Source organism: Camelus dromedarius, chromosome 25 (assembly GCF_036321535.1).
Source record: "Camelus dromedarius isolate mCamDro1 chromosome 25, mCamDro1.pat, whole genome shotgun sequence".
Taxonomy (NCBI): Eukaryota; Metazoa; Chordata; class Mammalia; order Artiodactyla; family Camelidae; genus Camelus; species Camelus dromedarius.
This window is the reverse complement of record NC_087460.1, coordinates 16,830,186-16,854,970: the sequence shown is the minus strand read 5'-3', so window position 1 is coordinate 16,854,970 and position 24,785 is coordinate 16,830,186. Positions and strand designations below refer to the sequence as shown.

The window sequence follows — 24,785 nt, the reverse complement described above, 5'->3', positions numbered from 1 at the left end:
AAATGAATGCTTCTCAAGGAAGCAGAGGCAGGTGTGAGAAAAAGTGTAACTAGCCCCAGAAAGAAAAGACATGTCTTAATGTTGAGGACATGCCACTGAGTGATGTGTGCGGGTCATCACAGCCGGACTCAAGGTGGCCAGGCGGAGCTGCTTGGTCTTCTTGGAGAGAGTGTCTGGATGGAGAGTCGGAGGAGGTGGCCAAACCCCCTTGATGATTTTCCATCACAGCCTGTTCCTGTGTGGTTGAGGACATGGATGGAATGGTCTCCAAACCTCCTCTACTGATTGTGACATACTGAGGCAGAAATGGAAGGACTGGGGGACACAAAAGTGTTCCTTTCTTTTACCAGTTAGAGCTGGGATCTGGGGAGAGAAAACAAGGTATAGAATGAGGAGAACTATCTACAGGGATCATGTTGAAGAATAGATGGTTTCTGTATTATGGCCTGAATCAAGGATTCTGGGCTCTCAGTCACTGTATCTTAAGGGGCCTGGGGAGAATGAGTTTGTCTGGACACTTACCAGTCTTCTAATAAGAAGTTTTTAATGAAGAGGTCCAGAGTGTCTGTAAAACTGATGATTGTGGAAACCGTTGACAAAAAGTAAGTAGACGTATTGCCTAGTATAAAAATAGGGTCTTTGTACACAGATGGCTAATACGCACATGAAAAGATGCTCAGTAACAATAATTATTAGAGAAATGTAAATCAAAACTACCATGAGATATCACTGGTCAGAATGGCCATCATTAAAAAGTCTACAAATAATAAATACTGGGGAGGATTGGGAGAAAAGGGAACCCACCTACACTGTAGGTGGGAATGAAAATTGTTGCAGCTACCATGGAAAACAGTATGGAGATTCCTTAAAAAACTAAAAACAGAGTTATCCTATGGCCCAGCAATCCCACTCCTGGGCATATATCCAGAAAAAAATCTAATTCAAAGAGATACATGCACCCCAATGTTCATAGCAGCCCTATTTACAGTAGCTAAGACATGGAAGCAGCCTAAATGTCCATTGACAGATGACTGGATAAAGATACAGTATATATACACAATGGAATATTACTCAGCCATAAAAAGAATGAAATAATGCCATATGCAGCAACATGGATGGACCTAGAGATTATCATACTAAGTGAAGTCAGACAGAGGAAGACAAATATCATATGATATCACTTGTATGTGGGATCTAAAATATGATGCAAAGAAACTTACTTACAAAACAGAGATAGGCTCACAGACATAGAAAACAAACTTACGGTTACCAAAGAGGAAAAGGGTCAGGGGAGGGATAAATTAGGATTTTGGGATTAGCAGATACAAACTACTGTATATAAAATAGATAAATAACAAGGTCCTACTGTATAGCACAGGGAATGCTCAATATCTGTATTCAATATCTTGTAATAAACTATAATGCAAAAAATGAAAAAGGATAGATATAGATATATACATATATATATACATATATATATATATATATAAAATTGAATCATTTTACTGTATTCCAGAAACTAACAAATCATTGTAAATCAGCTGTACTTCAATAAAATAAATACATAAATATAAATGAATAAATAAATAGGTAAATAGGTATTTGAAAAATACACTTCACCTCCTATGAATGTGTATCAGTATGTAGAATGTGGGTTACAAAGTGGGTTATAAACCTGAGAACTTTAAAACTCTAGGATATTAATATGATGCTATAGCTACATCCCAGAGACTTAGTGTAGACAAGTGGTTGGCAAACTCTGGCCCACAGGCCATTGATCATTTTTGCAAATAAAGTTTTATTGAAACACAGCCACACACATTCATTTACATACCGTCATCTGTGGCTGCTTTCATACTATTATAGCAGAACCGACCAGTTGGCTAGTCTGCATGGCCTGCAGCACCTAAGCTGTTTACTATTTAGCCCTTTAGAAAAAAAATTTGCTGATCCAGTGTCAAGGATTAGAATGTCAATACAGTAACAACTGACTGCACATGGCTACTTAAATTAAATTAATTACAATAAAAATAAAATAGTTAGTTCCTTAGTCATATTTGCCACATTTTAAGTGTTCAATTGCCATATGTAGCTAGTGGCCAACAAGTAAGACAGCACAGATACACACATTTCAGTTACCTCAAAAAAAGTTCTGTTGGACAGCGCTGGTCTATATCTTAAAGATGTAAGTCTTTAAGAAGGTGATGTAAAGTAACTCAGAATATCAAGAAATGACCTGTGCTGAAGGTGAAGCAAGTCTGTTGCAACATTTGGTAAATTCAAAGGAGAGAAGCTGAGCGATGTGATAATTGGAATGTATTATAGCTCCTGAAGTCAGGTGGAGGGAAAGGACGTCACACGCTCATTAGCGGCTAGAGGAGATTTTTGTGCTGTTGAGTATGTGTGACTGTAGTGTGGCCAGAGGCTCCGGGATGTCTCCTTACTTACTCCTTCCTCAATTCTGGGAAGAACCACGAGTTTTATTTGCAAAGATGCCTAATAAAATTAGAATCCAGTGTCATTAATTACTATGCAAGGGACCTTGTGTTACTGTGCCAAGCTCTCTTGTAGAGCTTGGTTGGAGAATGTAGCTTAGATTTAAGGCTTTAAGTGGGGCTTCTGACTTCCTCACATGAATTTAATTCTTGCAACTTGTCTCAGATGAGTCTGCGGGAGGATGTAAGGGCTAAGCCCCAGGAAAGGACCAGATTTCCCATTAGTCACATACATGTATCTGTATGGTGGGGTGTTTGGTGAAACTTATTTTTCACTTAGATCATAGAAAAAAATACTTCAAAGCCACCTGACCTGACTAAACCAAACATTATTTGATAGATAAATACCTTGTATAAATCCCTAGCAAGGGGTCATTCATTCCCATTGATATTTTCAAATGGTTAGTGAATTAAATATTTTATCTAAAGAAGAGTTAAGGAAAATGGAGACAGCCTAAGAAGGGTAAAAAAATTTAAAGAAATTTACAGTGCCCACCAAATGATTTTCCTATAAAGACTGTCTTGTGAAAGGACAAACCAAATAGCAGAAGTCTTAGAGAGGCAGGTCTTTTCCTTGCGAAGAGAACTTTAGAAAAATTATTCTGTTAGCAGTTATTCTGTTAATAAGCCAACTGGACCCCACCGCATGGACATATAGCACCCTGCCCAGATACAACATATCTAAAAGGAAATCACTGTTCCTTCATGGTGTGCTACTTCTTCAGGAGAAAAAGGTGTCATTGAAAAGTACCCTCATCCATCTGCTGACCCAGCTCATAAATTTCAGGCGTCTGTGATCTGCCCTTTCTCCTCTTCGCCCAGTTTCTGCGTATCATTGTTTGTGAAGTCTTGTCCGCCTTTAGTTCTGTATTGCTTCTCATATTCTTACCCCGTCACATGCCCTGTTCTTCTCTTGGCTTGTCCTCACTCTTCCAGGTCATCTTTCTCACTGCCGTCTAAGGTATCTTTCTCATAGGTGGGTAGGGTCATTTAGGTCCTTTAAAACAGTGCTTCCCTATTTTCTGTGGAGTAAATTCCAGACTCACACCTGGTTCCTTCTTTTCAGACTACATCTCCAACACGCTCCTCTTCCACGTCTTCAAATGTCAGCTAGTGGTTGGAGTACTTATTTCCCGGACATGCCGTCGGCTTTCTTGCCTCTGCCCTTTGTTCATTCCCTTTGCAAGGATGCCTCCTCATGCTGCTCTTCCCTGCCAGGTGGAATCTTCATAGTGAAATGTTACCTTGTCGCTGAAACCTTCTCTGATCAGCCCTAGGCGGCTCCCCCAACAGAATGTAGTAATTTCTTTGTCTAGTTTTCAGCATTTGCCACTGCCTCTGTTACAGCGCTTATCATACCACTTAAGAGGAGACTGTGTACAACCTCGTGTGTGTGTCAGGACTCTGCATCGGTGCATTGTCCTGCCTCCACCGAGCGGTGCTTCAGAATTCTGGCTCTGAAGTCAGATAGACCTGGGTTCCTTGCCAGATCTCACCACTTAATAACTGTGTAACCAGAGTCAAGTTACTTTATCTCTTTGGGCCTCTTTTCTCATTAGCAAAGTTGGCCTGATAACAGAACCCGTTACATCGGCTTGTGGTGAGGATGAGGGGGGGAATCCATGGAAGTCCTCATACTTCACCTGACACCTGACAAGCACTGACTAGCCACTGTCTAGGGAAAGCTCACTTTTCCTCCAGGCTGTGTCCCACAGGATTCCCTTTATGTCACTGAAATCAGATCACTCCATTATATCCTCCATTGTTTTGTTTTTCTAGGAGGATGTATCTCATAGGGTCATTTTGAGAACCAGCTTTTCAACAGCATGAGCTGTATGTGCCAAGCTGCAAATTTCGATGATGAACATCTCAGTTGTTTCTGAGTTCTTGGGGATGTTTTGTAACTGCGATCCTCAAACTTTTCTCCTGACAGAATACTAGTACAGAGGTCGCCACTGTAAAATTAATTAGAGTTTTTGCCCAAATTATAGCAAAAATAGTAAATGGATAGACTGTCTTGTTACTTTTTTTTTTTGCTTCTAATCACAAAAATTGCCTGTTTCTACCATGCTCTAACAGTGAAAAATAGCAATTATTATTATCAGAAATTGGGAAGCAGCCCATTAATGCTAAAGTTCCAGCATTGTATGCTGCTGCCATATAATGAATGTGATATAGTACATAGAAAATAATGTACTATAACATACTGTAATGAAATGTAACACACTGCAAATATTCGTACTTCTCTACTAGTAAAGTTATTTTAGTTCACATGATAAGATTGAAGATAATCAGTGTTTCACTGTTTTTCAAAGAGTATTGTGTGCTCCCTGAATAAACTGGAGAAGCACTGAGGCATGCTGAGTATAAAACAAAGGTTTTATGATTCCAAATTTATAAGCTGAAGTATAATTTTAACACTTTGAAAACATGTATCTGGTTTGTTTTATATTCTCAAATAATATTGTGATTTTTTTCCCCCCATAGTATATGATGTTAGTACATAGCTTGAAAAGAAGTCACTATCTTATTAAGGTTTAATCTTTTGTTTTAAGGTTGATTAATCATACAAAGAAGCTGATGGAGAAAGAAGAAAAATTGTGCATTAAAATTCTTCAGACTTTACGAGAAATGCTGGAGAAGAGAGACAGCTTTGTGGAAGAGGTATTTAAAATTTTTTCTTAGTATTTGCAAGTAAAATAGAATTTTTAGAACATTATAATGAATGAATTACACTAGGCTATTATATGATTACTAAGTACATATTAATGGTGTGTGTACTTAGACGAATTAGATCGTTTGAGTTTTATGATATCCATTCATCTTTTGTGTCTGCTTTGAGAAGTAACTAAGACTAGAACGGCCGAAGTATTTGGTCTATTTGTTTTATTATATTTTGTCTTGAGTATTTATTTTTCTCATATGGCTTCAGTGGACCCAATGATCTTTTCTGGCAATGAGCAACTGAGATGCATTATTAAGATTTTGTGTGAAGTTCTGCGTATTGAAATGGCCTGTGCATTTTGAAATATGTTGATTTTTCACTGTAAATATATGTTCATGTCATTTTCTATACTATTATGCCAAGTATTATAAAATAATATTGTTTAAAATAAATGGAATAATAAGCTTCTATTCTTAAGTATATTAAGTATTACACAAATGATTTTCAGGGGATATCAACTTATAGATAATAATTGTCAGTCTGTTATTAAAAATGACAGCTGAGGTGCTCATTAGGAGATAGCTGGCAGCATGTTTAATACCCAAGGTGATACCTTTAAATGTAAAATATAAACCTGGTGTAGGGTTTTCTCAGCTAGCTACCTTTACCCTTTACTTTTATGTTAGGTATCAGACATAATTTGTGCCTTGCTCCTTAATAATTTTTTGGTCTATTTCTGTAAATACGAATCACTTGCTACATTTAAAATGGGGAGAATTTTATTTTTATTTATTCATTATGTGTATGCTATCTCAATTCCAGAAAGATCGTAATGGTAGGTTTTTTCAAATATATTCACGTAGAAGAGAATTGCAATGGAATCTTGGATATTAATAGAAGGGGCAGAACTTTGAAATACTGCATTTGAATCCGATGTTTGCTTCAGTAATCAAAATGATTTCTGCTTTGCATTAATTCTCTTCATCACTTAAACTGTATTTGAGAAACGTGATCAAAATAAAAGTGGTCAGTGTAGCTTTAGCAAATGTTTCTGTGACATAGGACTCAAGAAAAATTCTCTTAAGTTTGAATATATAGTTTGCTTACGACAATGGTATGTAGAGTTCCTTGGGACTTTTTGTTTTCTTTCTTTGGTTCCTTAAACTATTGCTGTAGACCGTTTGATTTTGGCTGCAGTACTAGACCTTAAAGTAGAAAAATGGGATCATATACATTTTTGACAGAAGAGTGAGGTTTATGATAACAGTAACTTGTGCTTAACAGGAGATGTGTGATGAGCCTTCCAATTTTATGTAATAGATTATTATTGAATTACACTAAAGGAAAATAGGAAAGAAGTCAAGAAAGATTTTACTATGACTGGTCAAGAGTATTTCAGTGTGTCTCCCAAACTGCCCTGAAATTAATCACGCTGGCATCTTTCCATGCCCACGGCTCTCTCTAGTTCAAGCTTTTCTCTTGTCTAGAAAACTCCTGAGACCTTCTTGAAGGGAGGCAGGGCTGCTGTTCGCATAACCCCAAGAGCATTGTTCACATCCAACATGTGTCCTTCAGGGCACGGCCCTCAGGGAAAGGGGAGGAGGGGAGGCTAGTTGGGCTCAGCCGCTCAGTCACCTCACACACACTGTGAGCAACTATTAAATGCCAGTTCTTGTGCCTGGGCCCTGGGGATAAGGAGACAAAGGCGCAGCTTGCTGAGGGCCACCGCAGGTGTACTTCACCTGCTGGTGGACTCCTGTCTGCAGAGATCAGGAGAGCCTTTCAGGAACCTCCCGGGGCTCTGCGCTGCCTCGGTGTTGGAGGCCACCCGCTGTGCTTTTTCCTCCCCACCCAGCCTCATCCATTAGCTTCCAAAAATTTGTGTTACTTGATGTGCTTGGAAAATGTCCCCCAGGCTTTTCCTGCACTTAGCCTTACTACATCTGGAGTCGGGGATTGCTCAAATCCAAACAGGCCTCAGTACACTAGTGGTGTGGACGGGAAGTTGCCAATGAGTAGTTCTTCTCAGTCGTGTTAGCCAGTGGTGACTACTTTCTCAACAGAATTACCAAAATACTTTGTGCCCCTCTTTTAAGACGCTTCAGGCTGCATCTGGGTGTTTAGTCCAAGCTCCTTATTTTATTGATGATGTCACTGAGACCCAGAGAGGTTATGTGATTTGCCCGAGGTCACACAGCAAGTGCCAGAACCAGGGTTTAAATTGTGATCCTTCCGTTCTGCCTAACCATACTCATCAGATCACAGCCAACTTTACAAATGTTTGTATGTCACTGTTAAGAAAGGTTAGTAAATTTTGTCTAGCATGTTTTGGTATCCAAATTTCAGTCATAGGCAGACAGAATATGACAGAATATAACATCTCTCTCTCTCTGTCACACACACACACACACACACACACACACTCCATTGTCATCACCTTCTCTTACTCTGACCCTCCCGCCTCCCTCTTATAAGGACACTTGTGTTTACATTGGAACCAACCTGGGTAATCCAGTACAATCTCCTCATCACAAGATCCTTAATCATATCTGGAAAGTCCTTTTACCACGTAAGGAAACATATTCCCAGGTTCAGGTGATTACCGGTTACTGGCATAGACATCTTTGGTGCAGGCCATTATCCATTTTATCACAATGATCCTTTTAATGGCAGTGAGAAATGGCATTTGAATGCAGATGGAGAGCTTACCTGCGGCTGATTAAAATGACTATGTAGGGCAGCTTAAATGTGAATGAATGTGACAACAAAAAATGCTTTGAACTTACAGCACTTTGCTGTTTGCAAAGTATTTAGAAACATTTTGCTACCTTTCAACAGTTCTACGAAGTATATAGAGCAGGCAATGTTACTTCAGGTCAGTAATGTGGAGAGACTCAGAGAACTGAATTACATTAAGTCACACAGGTTACCTAAAGCCTGGTTGTCTAATGCCTAATTAACTGGACTTCTGTCTGTGTTGAGGCCGTCCCAAGAGATCTCTCAGAACTAAATCAAAACAGAAAACAGAAAACCAGGGTTTTTCACACTAGCTCCCCTAATACTATCTTTCAGCTATGAATACTATTTTTTCAGTTATTTAAATTTAAAACGTTACCTTAGAAGAAAATCTCCATTTTCATTTTGTTTCTTTGGTCTCCAATACTTGAAGGGGTGTGTGTGTGTGTGTGTGTGTCTGTGTGTGTCTGTGTGTGTAGCTGGTGAAAGTTTAAAAGTAGAGCCATGAAACATACATCTGCTTTGCTTCATGCTTGAAACTGATGTTCCTACAGCAATTTCCAACTTTGCGGTCCTGGTTTTCCGACTTTGTTAGCCTTCTCTGTATGATATATTAAGGAAAATCATCATGGAACTATGTTTCTTCTGGTATTTACTCAATTACTTTTAAAACATTTATAATTTATAATACCTTTGATTACAAATCTTAAATTAAATTTATTTAATATTCTTCCTTTCTTCATGTTCCTTAGTTTGTGCTGCTAAAAGGCTGAGAGATAAGATGTGGGTGGCAATTTCTTGAAGATTCCAAATGGGATAACATATGTAAATGGAAATTTAATTTTCTATTATGCATGCCTGTGTGTGGAATTGAGTGATCCTGTACGTATCATTTATTATAGCATAAGTTATAGCACTTATTTTTATCAAAGGTTAAAACAGGAGAATTATACTTCGAAAGTCCTTAAAGGGAAAAATTAGCCGAGTTTTATAAAAATTTTATAATGTTTTATTTGTTTAGGTGATTTTGGTAGAAAAGCAAAAAATTACAAAGGATATAACTCTACCTTGAAAGCTCAGGGCTCCTTTGGGTTGGGTCATATTTGAAAGCCTTCTTTTTTAGGTAAAAAATGCAGCCGTGTTTATTTGCACTTTAAAAAGATACATACGTTGGAAAATTCATGGAGGGAAAGAGAAGGGATGTTTTAAAATGGCTTCAGGGCAGTGTGATTTCTAATGTTCTCCACCCTCAATGCCATTTCGTTCTACTCTTATTTCCGTGACCTCTCTCCCACAAAACAGAAGTACCTGATAGGATGTGTGTGCAGTTGAACAGGGCAGCTTCATTATAACATCACATCTTGGTTTTGCGTATTTGAAGACTATTGTAGGTCCAGATCTGAGCAGAGATTCACCTGAGGTGGTAATGGAGCTAGAAAGGGCTCTGTGGATGGGGTAGAGTGGGCTGGTGGGGAGGGAGCAGGGGATAGGAAAGACTGTGTGCAGAGGATCGGTTTGGCTTTAAGGATTTTGAGGGGGTCAACTTTCTTCATCTTATCCTCTGTAGCATACATTTTCATTAAGATTTATAGAGCATTACAAATAATTTTCTCTCATAAAAAGGGAGAAACATGACTAGTAAAGATGTCTGTAAGAGCTGATCCTAAATATATAAAATTTGTAGCTTCTCTACTGTGGAATTGGAAAAGGTAGTGATTACTAAAAATGCCCCTGATCGCCTGTGGAACTGGTGATTTAAAGTCACTTTCTTTACACTGTGGTCAAAGAAGTTGACTTGCTTAGAATGCCAGTCATTGCTTCCCCTGTGAGTGTATTCCTGTCTACTTGTAAGTTACACCTGCCATACGTACAATCTGTAAGACAACAAAGATGTTTAGTCAAGTTCAATATTCTTAAGATGTTCAGCTTTGAAGTATCTTATGTCCTCAGAATATTATTGCTTAGAGATCTAGAAACTATCTCTGCTCTGGTGCAGTTTTAATAAAGTAATGGTAGCTAGGATTTACTGGGAGCTTACTAAAATTCTAAATTCAGAGAGTGTTCCTGACCCTTTAAATGTATTTTCTTATGTAATATTTAATCCTATGTCGTAGGTAGTATTGCTGTCTCCCTCTTACTGATGAGGACACTAAAGGTATACGTTGAAGGTCACACTCGTTAGTAGGTGAAGAGAGCTGGTATCTAGCCCAGACGTTGTGGCTCCTGAGCTCTTCACGAGCATGTTAGAGCCAAGCAGATTACACGACTTACAATCACAACTCTTCGATTTTCTCAGATATTCAGCTAAATAAAATGGAAAGGTCTTTAAATTATTTCTTGATAAAGTTTGTGTGCCTGTGTACTGGAAAGCATAGGTCATTTATTCAGTGAGCTGCTAAGAAAAGGTTTGAAGATTTTAAACCGAGTTATTTTGGAAACAATATGATTGATGCAAGAGCTGTGGGGAATTTTAAGATTTAGTTTTACAGACCTACAGATCAATACCAGAGCTTCCCAGACCCCACCCTGTGATCATGGTCTGTGTTGTTAGTAGTCTGAATATTATACGTAAAAATCCTAAATAGTGCTTTTTAAGATGGCATGGTAGATAGCCCCTTGTGGGAATGTGGCATTCAACAAACAGCGTAGCATCTGACTGAGAGCTGTGATCTTTACAAGCGCCCAGGTAGGGTAGGTGATATTTACACGTTGAACAATGATGGAAGACAGAGGCTTCTTGATTTCAAAGTTGCTATCAGGAGTGATATGGAACAAAGATCTTTAAGAAATGATGCCTTGAGTTATTTTTAAGATATATTTACTGTCAGTGGAGTTAAGAAGAATTCCTTTTTTTCCCCCCCTCAGCAGGGAAAAAAAAAAAACCTCATTGTAAGTAATCTTTTATTTCTGACTTTGAAGAGCTGCAAAAAGAATGTCAGAATTACACCCAGGAACTTAACTCCTACGTCAGATACGCACACTTGTCAGTCCCAGAAGTAATCACATTGTTGCGAATCTGTAAATTGAATCAAGTTCCTCTTACTGGGAGAGTCTGTGCAGAATCATTCACCTTCCATGCATATACTCATTTCACTTTTTAGGAGGCAAATAAACACATTTAAGTAGAATTGCTACACAGAGTTCACTGTAGCTTAAGAATTTGATAATGACTGGTTTGCTAAGGGAAAATAACTTTCAGTTTTAGCATCAGCTGCATTTTGTAGAATTTCTGAATAAATACATTTTAGAGGTGAGTGCAGTTTTCCCTCTATGTTCCAATGTTGTTTTAAACTGGATCAGTAAGTGATGTTGCAAACGTGCGATACTATCTTAATCACCCCTGTGTTGTGAATGTGTGTGTGTGTGTGTGTGTGTATGTGTGTGTATTGTGTTTTAACTAGGTAACTAGATGGTTGGAAATATGAAAATATGTTGAGGTCTCCTTGCAGTAAGTGATCTATTTTAGAAACATAATTAGTATACTCCTCCACTTTGAAATTTTCTGTCTAGGGAGTGAGACTTTGATCATTAAGGTGGGCACATGGGCAAGAATTGCTTTTGGAAATTTACTCTTCAGTTGCTGGTCTGACTTGGTCAGTTGTTAGGCTGTAAAAATGATAAGTTTATCGGGTTTATTAAAATCATTGTAACCTCATTATTACAAAAATTATAAAGTTCTTAGTCTTGCCTCGCCTTTAGCCTTCCATTTAAAAATCTGACATAATAACATCATTGCCTCCATGATTTTTGAGATATATTTTGATTCTGTAGAGATCAGTGACTAAAAAAGGTCATGTTGAAAATATTACCAATTCGTCAGAATTAACCATTCCTTGCCTCTCTAAGACATTTGGTAGCTAATAATTGTAGGTGAAAAATGGTATTGGTTAAAAGACATGGATGACATAAAAAGTAAAAAGAATATGAAGAAAAGAAGAAAACATTAAAATTAATGTATTACCAAATTATCATGTTGGTTATTTCCACCAAATCTAATCTGGACCATTTTCCAGGATGCATTCATTCCATGATTAATTTCCTTTAACTCCGTACTATTCTGGTTTGTAATCATTTCAGCACTTAAAAATCATCTCTGTCTTACTCATGTAAGCCTTTTATTATCATGCCTTCTGAAGGATTTCTTTGGTGTGTGTTGTTATTCTAAATAAATTAGAAACGCCTCGAGGATAGGTCTGATGCAGGTGATGAAGAAATGCCCAGAAGGCGTTTCAGTGCTGAGCTTCTGTGAGGGTCTGGTTGTGTATTTCTCTCCAGTCCCACTGCACACGCCACAAGTGTCGTGCCATCGAGGACAGAGACGGGTGATCTTATTCACTGTAGCACTCCCCGTGGGCATGTCCTGCACACCATCATTGCTCGGTAAATGTTTGAGGACTGACTTATTTATATTCAGTGGAAATAAATGTGATCGACCGTCTGCTAGTACAATGCATTGACCTTCACTAATCATATCCAAGAAGTGGATTCTAGAAATATGACTTCAGGTCCTACGTTGCATCCATCATGTAACCCAGGAAATGGCAGTTTTCTTGATGCTTTACGTGCAGGGTTGGGTCAGCAACAGGGAGAGCTACACACAGCATCGAGGACTAAGGTTGCAGCCCATACTTTGTCTGGTGGGCTGTGCCATCTGTGCTGGCTGCCTGGCTTGGAAAGCCAAAGGGGAAGAAGTGGGGGATCCCCAGACACAGTCACGCGGGAGCTCAGCTCAGCGAGGCTGTGGCAAAGAAGGATGGACGGGTCTGCAGGCAAGCAGATGGGTGGACGGCTCGGCCTCTGGACTTCGGTCTCAGGAAGGGCCGCCCTCTCTGAGAAGGGATTTGGGAAGACCAAGCAAGGAACTCAGGCTGCAAAAGAAGTGGGAAGAGCCCAGTGTAAAACCGGGAGAACCTGAGAGCAGCTGGGGCGCTGGAGGGAGGCGCCAGTCATCCGAAGCGGTCGCTGAGTTTGTCAGATGCGCTAGCGTGACAAGCCGCCGAGCACTCAGACTGTTGACCTCAGGCAGCACCAGGCCCTCCTGCCGCAGGACAGAATTGGTGTTCGGAACTGCCCTGCTACTGACGTCGCGAGGAAGAGGGATGTAAAGGCCGCGAAGTAGATCGGGCCAGAGACATTTCACTTTTTCTGTCTGATGCATTCATCTCTGGACTGCTGTTTGAACAGGTCCTTACACAGGAGATATCCAACCCAGTCTATGAGGCCCTAAAACCACATTTTTGTTGTTGCTCTTATTTAACTATGGATGCATCTGTAGAGAAGCTATTTGCAAAATGACAGCGTATCATTGGGCACTTGGAGCCTCACAATAGCTCTCTGAGATAGGGAAATATTTTTCAGTCTCCATTGTATAGGTAAGAAGACTGAGGCCCAGGGGTAAAATGACCTGGTAACAATCATGAGATTCTTAAGTGGCAGAGCAGGGGTGTGAATCAAGGTGTTCTGATTCTGCTCTGTAGGTGCTGCTTCTCCCGATGGTAAGGAATTGAATAATGCTGGAGAAAATAAATGGTCATTTAAATTGGATTTCACCTTTTGAAACCACCTTTTTAAGATTTTCACTTCTTTTGCTATCTCAAGAAACCTAAAAAAAAAATTAAAGCAAGCAATCCTAAAAAAATTAAAATTAAAAGCAAAGATGTATTCTTGCTCATTTCTAGATACCTGCTCCAAACAATAGTAGCAGCTGCAACTTTCATGGGTTGATTGTGTAGTAAACACCAAGTGGTGCTATGAACGCTCTAAGTGTTAACTCGTGTAACTCTCATAACAACACGTTGAGGAAACCGCAGCACAGAAAGGTTACGGAACTTGTCCAAGGTCACACAGCAAAAGAATGGTGGAGCCAACTTGAAAACTCAGGCCTTCTGGCTCCAGAGCCCAAGTTTGCGATCACCACATGAGTCTGCCTTCCATTCTAGTCTAGCATCAACCAACAAAGCCGTAGGAATGTCACTCGTGGCTACCAGAGGGAAACTGTTTTCTTGTTTCAAGTCACACACACCACCTTAAGATATTTCTTCTTGTGCCGAATGATTCGGAACATCTACCATTTGTTGATTTCTTCCGGGTAGGCTCAGCTCCTGCACATTCCATCTGGTGCTTGAGAACCTCAGGCGTTTTGGGGTAAATCTCAGTTACTCACAACAGAACGGCACACAACATTTTGAATATTTTCAGATTGCTCGGTGCGATGTCAGGTTTATCTTTTCTCAATTGTTTCTAGCCTTTGGCTGAGTTTTTAATTAAAACTCAAATTACAGACGATAGTAGTTCTATAGCCGTGGAACAGGGAAAACAGACGTGCTGTGTTAATGAACACGCCTTAGCAGTTTGGTTTAATGAGTTGGTGGCACAAAGTGATCTAAATGAGGGCACGTGGACAGTTAAAATTAAATTGGATGCTTATAATTAATATCAGATAGAATGATATCGGTGATTCTAATTCAGAGACATATACTTAACAAATTTCCATTTCAGGTATTGAGTTGATTTCTCTTTCTCTCAAAAAGCCACAGTACGTATCAGAGACATACAAAGTATAGTTTTGTTTTTTTGAAGTACAGTCAGTTACAGTGTGTCAAATTCTGGTGTACAGCACAATGTCCCAGCCATGCATATACATACATATATTCATTTTTATTGAAGTATAGTTGATTTACAATGTTGTGTTAGTTTCAGGGGTATAGCAAAGTGATTCATTTATATATATGTATATATAAATCTATCCTTTTTCAGATTCTTTTCCATTATAGTTTATTACAAGATATTGAATATAGTTCTCTGTTGTACAGTAGGCCCTTGTTAGTTATCTATTTTACGTATGGTCGTGTATATATGTTCATCTCAATCTCCTGACTTATCCCTCTCCTCCTTTTCCCTTTGGTAACCATGAGTTTGTTTTCTATGTCCATGAGTCTGTTTCTGTTTTGTAAATAAATTCATGTATCATTTTTTAAAGATTCCACATATAAATGGTATCATAGGATATTTGTCTTTCTCTGTCTGACTGACTTCACTTAGTATGGTAATCTCTAGGTCAATCCATGTTGCTGCAAATACATTTTTTGTTGCTGCAAAATCATTCTTTTTTATAGTTGAGTAATATTCCAGTGTGTGTGTGTGTGTGTGTGTGTGTGTGTGTGTGTATGTATAAAATTCCTGTTAGAAAAATATATGTATACACACACACACACACATATACACCACAACTTCTTTATCCAGTCATCTATAGATGGACAGTTAGGTTGTTTCCATGCCTTGGCTATTGTATATAGTGCTGCTATGAACACTGGGGAGCATGTTTGTTTTGAATTAGAGGTTTCTCTGGATATATGCCCAGGAGTGAGATAGCTGGATCGTACATCCACTCTATTTTTAGTTTTTTTAAGGAACCTCCATACTGTTCTCCTTAGTCAATTGCTTGCTCTCTTGAAAGAGACCTTTGGTATCAACTCCACACGCTCTTACCCTTCTGGGCACAAAGTGTGAACACTGAGGCTTCCTCCCGCCCTGGTCCCACTGTCGTGCCGATGGCACCGCCTGTCTCCTTGCCTGGACCCTGCTATTTCCCTCCTCCTCAGTCTCCCGGGCTCCTCCTCTCCCCCTCTGTCCCTCTCAGCAAACTCTCCTATGTCCTTATCGCCCCGAGTGTCCCCTCCACCTTCTTGCTTTAAATGAAGGCTTACTCTCCCCGAGGCCACCCCTGTTTCTCAGCGGCTCTGTGGGTTAGAGCCTCTCTTCTCTTGCACCCACCGCGTGAAGAGGCTTTGTGTCCTTGCTGCTTCTCCTTGTTACTTCTAGACTCATTCCTCTGCCCTCTTTTGAAATCGTAGCTCCTTTGAGGATAAGGCCTTCTGACTCGATCCGTCTGGGCTCTGCCAGCATTCCAGTCACTCCGCTCACCTGTTCAAGACTTTGGAACCTGGCTCGTGTTCTGTGTCTCCATCCCGAGACCTGCCATCGTCAGGGTGACTTTAGTCCACGTGGGCTGTGCATCCAACCCTCCAGCCTCTCGTGCCCTTGACCCGTGCATCTGTGCTGATCTCCCCTACGCGTTCATCCCCAGTAATAGCGAATTCAGGCATCCTGCTGGCCGCCCTCTCTTCTTTCCCATTCAACCTGCCTGTTTAACTACACCCATTATGACTGTCCTTTGACCTGAGCAGGACCATGGACCCTGCTAACTCCCCAGCTGTGACTATGAAATCTCGCCTGGCTCCCTTCCTCTGCTTATCAACCCAAGATTTCAGAGTCAAAGCCCAACTGCTGAGCAGCTGTTGAAGGCAGGCCCCTAGCCCCTAGCAAGCAGCACTCACTGAACAGCATGGAAGAGGGGAGGAGGTTCCTCAGGAGACGATCGGAGGACTGTGGCCAGAAGGTGGAGGGAAGGATGCTGGAAAGGCCCAAAAAACAGCCAGTGACCACTCCAGTTTCTTCTGCAGTTTCTGCTTCTTGACAGAGTGAGTTACTCAGATTATTTAAGCTATTTGGCTGATTTTCTCTTCATGTTCCACCTAACTGTAGATTCCGCCTCTTTCCAAATGGAACCAGCATCCTTGGCTCAGAGTTCCCTTATGGGAAAGCCTCTCCTTCGCTCTGTACCCCGGGGCTGTGTTCCCCCAATGGAAAAAGGCTGTGGGTCTCTTTTCTCCAAGCTGAGAAAACATATGGACGAGAGCGTGCTGCTTCTCGAAGTCTGTAGCCTTTCTACAAGACATCTGCTATAGCATTCTTTGTTCTTGGATCGTGGTCTGTTGTTTGCCATTTGTTTTCATAAATATTAATCTTTGAAATCTTGACTGACGTAGAAGTTGTTCTTTTTGGATTCCTTCCTTGTTTCTGTGCACCATGTTGGAATAATTGAGTCGCAATGTAACAAATAAGGTTCTTCTTGTGAAAAAGTCCTGTTAGAAGAATCAAGGGCTAAAATTTCAAATTCAGTTACTTGTCTTCTGAACATCTGAGCTCTCCCTCCTTGTCCTTTCCTTAAATTTATTGCCATTGGACTAACGCCTCTGCAGTCATTTTGCAAAAAGTAGTCTTTCACTCCGGGGTCCTTGAAAGTACCTCAGGAAGACATTTAAGCTCAAATTCCACAGGCGTGTGACTGAGTCCCCAAGGTTGATAACTACCCCTTCTGTGTCTGAAACTATGAGTCTGAGAACTGGATGGTGACTTTGAACTGGACAACAAATAGCCTGTTCAACACGTTCACAGGCGGTGTTTGGTGTTTAATTCCTCATCACACCTTTGCGTGAGAAGATAATTGACAGGTCTGCGGTGGAAGATACGGTGAGCACGCCTTCCACCATAGGGTGTTAATATCTGATGATTGTTGATACAGATCTCCTGCACTCGTGGGACTTTGCCATGCTCTACGTAGCGTGTGGAGAGCAGTGTTGGATCTCCACGCAGCCTTTTAGGCTCATCTTTATTACGCATGGTAGTTCCTGATTCATTTTATTGTTGACTCTAGGGATCAGTAATTCAGCCCATTTTAAATTGCTTCAGTTATTCTTCAATTAGTAAAACATTTTTTAATCTTAAGAATGAAAAGTGCACTGTATAGCACAGGGAAATATATTCAATATCTTGCAGTAGCTCATGATGAAAAAGAATATGAAAATGAATATATGTATATTTATGTATGACTGAAGCATGGTGCTGTACACCAGAAACTGACACAGCATTGTAAACTGACTATACTTCAGTAAAAATATGTTAAAAAAAGAATGAAAAGTGCTTCCTACAGATCCCTGATCTTAAGGCCTGTTGGCAAAGAGTTACCTGTGTGTTAAGCCAATATGCCAGACACAGCAAGAGACTAATTTTGAAGGAAACTATTTGCTCACAATGCCATAGGGTCTTTTCTGCCTTAGTAAACCCACCTGTTCAACGTATTGAATTTATTGTATTTTTTAAAAAATAGCTTGCAGGATCTCATGACAAGATCTTGAAGAGGGATGCTGGATTCTCAGGTTTTCATAAGAGGCTTTCTTTTTTTAAAAGTCAGAATACTCTATTATTGAAGCGGAGGTAATAAATGGGAAAATATGGTACCACTGATGTGTGATGAAATTGTTATTTCTTCAGCTTTGTCTACAATCATGTAAAAATTCGAGTTAGAAGAGATTTGTATGCTTGGCCGTCTTGCAGGGGTGCGTCAGGGCGGGGAGCGTATCTCGCAGTCGAGACCAAGCACAGTGACCTCGGAGGTCTGTTGGCAGGTGTCAGCTCTTCTCTGCGTCTGGCGTTTTCCGAGATAGAATGAGAGTCACATGTCTGCACACCGTGCTGCTGGTTCTTGCCAGGCACGCTCTCTGGAAAGAGCATACTGAATATCTCTGTGTGCCTCTGTTTTAGGGAGAAAAGAGAATCTCACAAAACTTGGGGACTTTTCCAGGATTGGATTTCCAGGATTTCCAGAAGCTGAGGAGCAGGTGAAGGTCCCACCTCAGGGAGGCCTCTGACGTGGCGGCCAGTGAGTCCGCGCGGTTGGGGGCTGGACACTTGAGCAGTGTTCCTCTGGGCCAGGGTTTAGGCCCCAGCGAGAGGGTTCTTTGGAGAGAAGCCTCATTTGTACCGTTTCAGTCGGATAACCACACCGCATGAGAACCTGCCATGAGTCAGCTCACGCTCTGTGGTGAGACACTAAGGAATGAAATGAAACCCCCCACATTAGTTTTCTCGCGGTGCGGTAACGAGTACCACAGACTGGTGAACAACAGAAACGTGTGTTTTTACAGTCCTGGAGGTGTCTGAGATGCAGGTGTCGGCAGGGTTGTTTGTTTCTGTCCCAGGCCTCTCTCCTTGCCTGTGGGAGGCCATCTCCCCCTCTGCCTTCCCGTGGTCTTCCCTCTGGACACGGGTCTGTCTCGCAGCTTCCTCTTTGTACAGGGATACCAATCATACTGGGGTAAGACCCGTCCCAGTGACCTTGCTCTAATTCAGCTACCTCTTTCAAGCCCGTACCTCCAAACATGGTTCTGTTCTAAGGTAGTGGGAGTTAGGGCTTCAATCATGAATTTGGGGTGATGTGATTCAGCCTGGGGTACCACCTGGGTCCTACAATCTGCTCCCAGATAAGATGCGTGCAAATGTTTCTTGTGGAGGCTTCTCTTTTGCTCATTTTGTTGAGGGTGGCCGAATGCCCTGAGCAGATTGCTGGCATCTGCAAACAGAGATTTAGGAAGTTATTTCTAAACATTATTCTTTAAATCAGTCTCAACCAACAAAGAAACATAGCAAAAGGATTTTGCTTTCCTTTTGTTTTGTATCCTAATGTTGAAAGGAAAAGAAAACTGTTGATTGGCATAAAAAATTCCAGTGACACCGGGAAGTACATGGTTAGATGTTCTGAGCATAAAATTGGAACGTTACATAGATCTTACTAGCTCTGAAAACACAAAATGGGAAAATTTGAAAACTTGATGGAATTTAATGTTTGTGATATTCTTCAGCCTTGGCCTGACTCTCAAAAGCAGAGTCCAGTGTTCTTCTTGGGCACTTCTGACAGTGTTTTATGCACAATTACAAAGAATTGGAAGTTTCAGATATGATCTTTGGAGTTTCTCTGTTTGCTTCAAATTAAATTAAAGAATTATTCTGGAATATCACTTTAGCAATTTATCATTCTGGTCTTCTCGTAAAATATAGACACTTAAAATCTTTCATTGAAAAAATGTACCTTTTCTAGAGGAAGGCCTCCCTACTATTTACAAGTATTTGTAAACCACACAGGCACAATTTTTTTATTTTGGATAAGTGGCCAGTTTTTAAAATGGTTATTTCTAATATGCACATAAAGATAAAGTGAATTTTTAAAACCATAATGCTGCCAGGAGCACCGCTTTTAGCTTAGCCTCAGTGCCTCATTCTTTGTGCTTGTAGGTGGGATGAACTGTAAGTTCTCATTATTTTAAGAAAGAAAATGACCCAGGTCATAGTATTACTTTTGCAAGTCTCCCAGTCTGTAGAACGTTTCCCTGCTATTTTAAAGCAGCATTACTTTATTTCCTTAGGTATAAAGTTTGTTTACTTCTTGCCTATTTTAAACCAAGTCTCTCATACCAGCAAACGTAAGGTAAACAGTATCAGAAACAGACACTTCAAGATACGTTCACAGAATAATTCCTTCTGTCCTCATGCAAGTGGCTGCATCGGGAAATGAGGATTACTCAGCATTTTTGTTTTGACTCTGGTATGATCGTGCCCATGGGATTCTGAGTGATTGGTTACTTCACTAACTGCACAAGAAAAGGGAATTCTCTCGGATCATTCAGACACACATTTGTACATGTATGTAAATGCAATAAACATGAGGCATAGACCAAGATAGTGGAAAATCAAAGGTGTATATGAGAAGATGTCAGCCATTAAAAACTGGACTGAGATACATTATCCTGGAAGTGGAGAGCCAGTCTGAGCTGTATAGCAATCATCAGAGCGGTTTTATGGATGTATTACAAAGTTAAGAGGACTTAAAAAAAAAAACCCCAGGGGCGTTTTTAAAAACAACTCTTTATGCCTATGCACTACTCTGTTTCTCTAAGTTGAATATTTACTCCAGTTTGACACACGACCGTGGTGTGGTAAATAAGCGGTTAGAAGTAGGTTACAGACTTTAATGTGGAAATTGATTTTTTTTCCTGATTTTATTGTTCAGTGCTGTTATTTTCGGTACATTTATTGAAATGTCTAACACATATAATAACAAGTGTGGTACGCTTGTCTGTGCTTCACGTTTGCCTCAGGTAGTCCAGTGGGCAGCGTACAGTGAGGTGCGTTGGGAAAGTCCAGTGAATATTTATGGTCCTCCAAGGGACCCGCGTAACGGAGGTGAACTTGCTTGCTTCCCAGACATCTGTCTTTTTCTGGCTCTTAAGGGTTGTTGCTGTAATTGATTTATTTTTACCAAATATACTAGATACACTAAATAGATTTCGGTGAGCCATGAGAAAATGTTATTCCAATCTGCTTCCCACTTCAAGTTTCCATAAGGATGGGTGTTGTTATATAATAAGTGGACTCTGGGCGAGGATGATTGCATGGGTGCTGTTTCCCTAGGAGAGATGCAGTGTTCCTAGATCATCAAAGTGTGTCGGATTTTATGTTTAGCTCTGCAGCCCCACATGAAAATTCAGCACCTGTGTGGCTCTATTTCAAACCACCTGTGAGTGTTAGGTTTTGAGGAGGCCTCTTAAACAGCACCCCCCTCCCAGGATTTGGAACTGTTGAGAGAATTAGGAGTCATTCAGACTGAGATCAAAATGCCAGCTTAATAACTGGAATATCCAACTGGAAAACATACTTTGGGTCTATGGTTAAATTTGCTGATATTTCGCTCCAACATAATAATAACCCTGAACTTCCCCAAAAGGACAGGCCTCTGAGAGTGTGGCGGGGAGCTGCTCAGAATTCACCTGCTCGTGTGGGCAGGAAGAACTCAGGAGCAGCTTGGCTAAGTATCTTGTTATTATTTTTTTAACAGTGAATACTACAAATTTTATTTCCAATTGTAATTTTAAAAATTTATAGCTAAATTGGGTTATTTCTCATGCTGTTGGCCCCAACAGTGAACCCTCATTGTGAAGATCTGTTTCTTTAATTGAAGTATAGTCGAATTACAATCTTGTGTTAATTTCTGGTATACAGCATAGTGATTCACTTATACATATGTACATATATTCCTTTTCATATTCTTTTTCATTATAGGCCATTAAAAAGGTATTGAATATGGTTCCCTCTGCTATCCAGTAGAACCTTGTTGTGTATCTATTTTATATGTAGTAATTAGTATCTGCAAATCCTGAGTGCCCAATGTATCCGTCCCCATCCCCCTTTCCCCTGGTAAGCATAAGTTTGTTTTCTGTGTCGGTGAGTGTGTCTTTTTTTAAGTAAGTTCATCTGTGTCCTTTTTATTTTTTTAGATTCGACATATAAGTGATATCATATGGCATTTTTCGTTCTCTTTCTGGTTTCTTTCACTTAAGTGTGACAATTTCCAGGTCCATCCATGTTGCTGCAAATGGCATTATTTTATCCTTTTTAACGGCCCAGTAGTATTCCAAATGTCCATCAACAGATGACTGGACAAAGAAGTTATGGTATATATCTTCTCATCCCTTCTTTCCAACTCACCAATCAGATATGATATCTCCCTTTTTTAGGGGAGGAGTGAGTGAGTGAGTGGACAAAGAGAGGTCAAAAGTATCACTACTAAAAGAGTTACTCCACCCAGAACAAATGATATGAGGAAAAAGGAACTTCCCCACGGACCTTTTTCCATTGAGAGTTTTGTTTCACTACATAATAAATTTTAATTGCCTTCATCCATGCTAAGTTCACATTTCTATAAAAAAAATTATGTGTACACTCCTAGCTTTATAGTATGGGAACACTAGGTCTTAACTTTTTTTTTCACAGAAACATATGGATTAGTAACATGCCATCATTCTTGGCATGTCAGCAGGTGCTACCGCTAAGCTATGCATAATTGCCCGTTTCACTGATGCAACATCTCTCCTTTTCTCTGTGAGCTTGAGAACCACTAGCATAGGTATGTTTTAGTCCAGACAGACAGACTAAAGAGAATTTCTGTAAAACGAACATTTGGAATTGATTTTCTCAGTCAGTTTACCAGTAAACCTGGACTGCGAGGTATTCACTTGATTTCCGTCGCGCAAAACACTGCGCGTTCAGCTGCGTCAGAACCATTCTGAATGGTTGGATACTGTTTAGTAGAATTTGCAGGATTTGATGCCACTGTTAGCCACTGTACTCTTCGTCCTCAACAACAAATTGTAATAAAAATCCTGCTTCAATGCAAAGTACAACACTACAAAGTTCTGAGGCTCCGGGAGTTATCATGTATCCGCCCACGAGAAGTTTGGGCTTTAATGCCCGGTGAGTACGTGTGAAAAGTAAATAGCGTACGTTAAGCCTGTGCCACCTGCTAAGTGGATTCTATAGGTGTTCGAGGCAGAATGTGAAGTCATGCACCACAGGCATTTTTGACAGCTTTGGGATGGCTACAAGACATTTCCTAGGAATAATTCATAAGGTTTGAGACACTAAAAATGAATGTTACCATTGACTTTGCAGGAATAGATCATTATGGGGTTTTTGGTCCTAGGAAATCTCAGGGAGGAAGTAGAATTTTAGCTGGTCCTCACATATCCCAAGGAGTGAGTCGTTGGTGCCTTCCTCTCCCTGTGTTCTTCTTGTTATTGAGTAGCATCACCACCTACCAAGCTGCTCAATCAAAACCGTAGGTGTCATTCTTTTTTTGTTGTTGTTTAATTGAAGTATAGTTGATTTACAATATTGTGTTAATTTCTGGCGTGCAGCATATATATATATATTCCTATTCTTTTTCATTATAGGCTATTGCAAGGTATTGAATATAGTTCCCTGGGCTTCTTGATCCATCCTTCTCTCTCAACCACACAGCAAATGGATCAGCAAGTCCCAATGACTCTACCTATAATGTTCCTTGAACACACCCAGCTGTCCAACTGCCCTGCCACTCCCTGGTCTAAACCCATGATCCTGACTTTAGTCATTATTATCTCCCGCCTGGATTACCCCCTGATCTCCAAATTCATCTCCTCGCTTCCGTTGTTTGTAATCTCCAGTCCCTTCTTTCCATAGAGTAATCATTGTAAATCGTAAGTCGGGTGGTGCCATTCTCCTGTTAAAACTCCTTGATGGTTTTCTATTGCTCTTTTAAAAAGTCATATTTCTTAGCAGAGTAGATAAGGCCCTGCATGATCTCGCTTGTGCCATCTTTTTAACCTCTTTCCCTTTCTTGACTGTAATGTAGCCACAAAGTGTCCTTCTGGTCTCAAACAAGATCATCTCTTTCCATTTAGAGGCTTTGCGTTTGCCCTTCCTTCTGCCTGGATGCTGTTCCTTTGGCTATTTGTGTACCTTGTCTCCTTTTATCCTTCAGGTCTCAGCTCAGATGGCACATTCTTAGCTCAGACGCCTTTTTTTTTTGATGACCCCATCTAAAATAAGTTCCTGCAGTTGACCTCTATTACATTATCCCATTTATTTTTTTTTCATAGCACATTTAAGGAAATGCAAACATCTAGTTTCATTTTTATGTTATTGTTTACTTATTATCTGTCTCCCTCTATAGATAGACCTGTAACTCCATGAGGATAAGAATCCTGTCTTTTGTGTTTATGACTGTGTCTGTTGTGCATATCACAGTGTCTTGAATCACTCAGTAAACACTTGTTACATGAATAAAGAATGCAGCTTAAATAAGCAGAGGAGAAAGAAAGGAGCATTCCAGCTAGGGTGAGAGTGTGAGCAAAATGCAAAATAGTTCAGGATATGGTTTGTGAATAAATTACCCAGAGCACTGTTCTTGTTGGGAGTAATCCTGTTTATATGGTGCAAAGTTTTATTTTAATTGTACTGGGATATACAGTCGGAAGGAGAAACTAACTTATAGAAGCTCTTAAAGTTTAAGCTATAGGAATAGAATGCACTTTGCAGTCAATCAAGTGGAAGCTGCTGAAGGAAGAGTTTTGATCAGGGAATGAGTCTATGAGGTTAATCCTGCAGTGATACTGCAGGTGAGAAATGCTGTAGGCAGAGAGTTCAGTAGGAGAGGACTGTAGTTGTCTATCTGAGAGCTTATGAAATGTATTTCTAAGTCTCTTTCACCTGAAAAGAATGGACTTTATATGTCTAACATAAATCCCAAACTAAAAACTATTCAAAGCAAGTTATCAGTGCAACGAAGGGTTTGAAGACTTGGACTTGGGAAGCTTTAGGACCAGAAAGTCATCAGGTACATGCCTTTCTCTTCCTTGTCATTCCTGTCTTCCATGTCCACACTCTCCTCATGGTAG

The 24,785-nt window shown here is 40.2% G+C and overlaps 1 protein-coding gene across 2 annotated transcripts in view; it reads left to right on the top strand.

Moving 5' to 3' along the window:
- ITPR2 (inositol 1,4,5-trisphosphate receptor type 2) overlaps positions 1 to 24,785 on the top strand; it is a 419,018-nt gene that overhangs the window by 219,235 nt on the left and 174,998 nt on the right. For both annotated transcript variants that reach the window (XM_031443910.2, XM_064479133.1), the window contains exon 37: positions 5,051 to 5,159. In XM_031443910.2, coding sequence (XP_031299770.1) covers positions 5,051 to 5,159 — 109 coding nt within the window. The remainder of the gene's footprint in view (positions 1 to 5,050; positions 5,160 to 24,785) is intronic.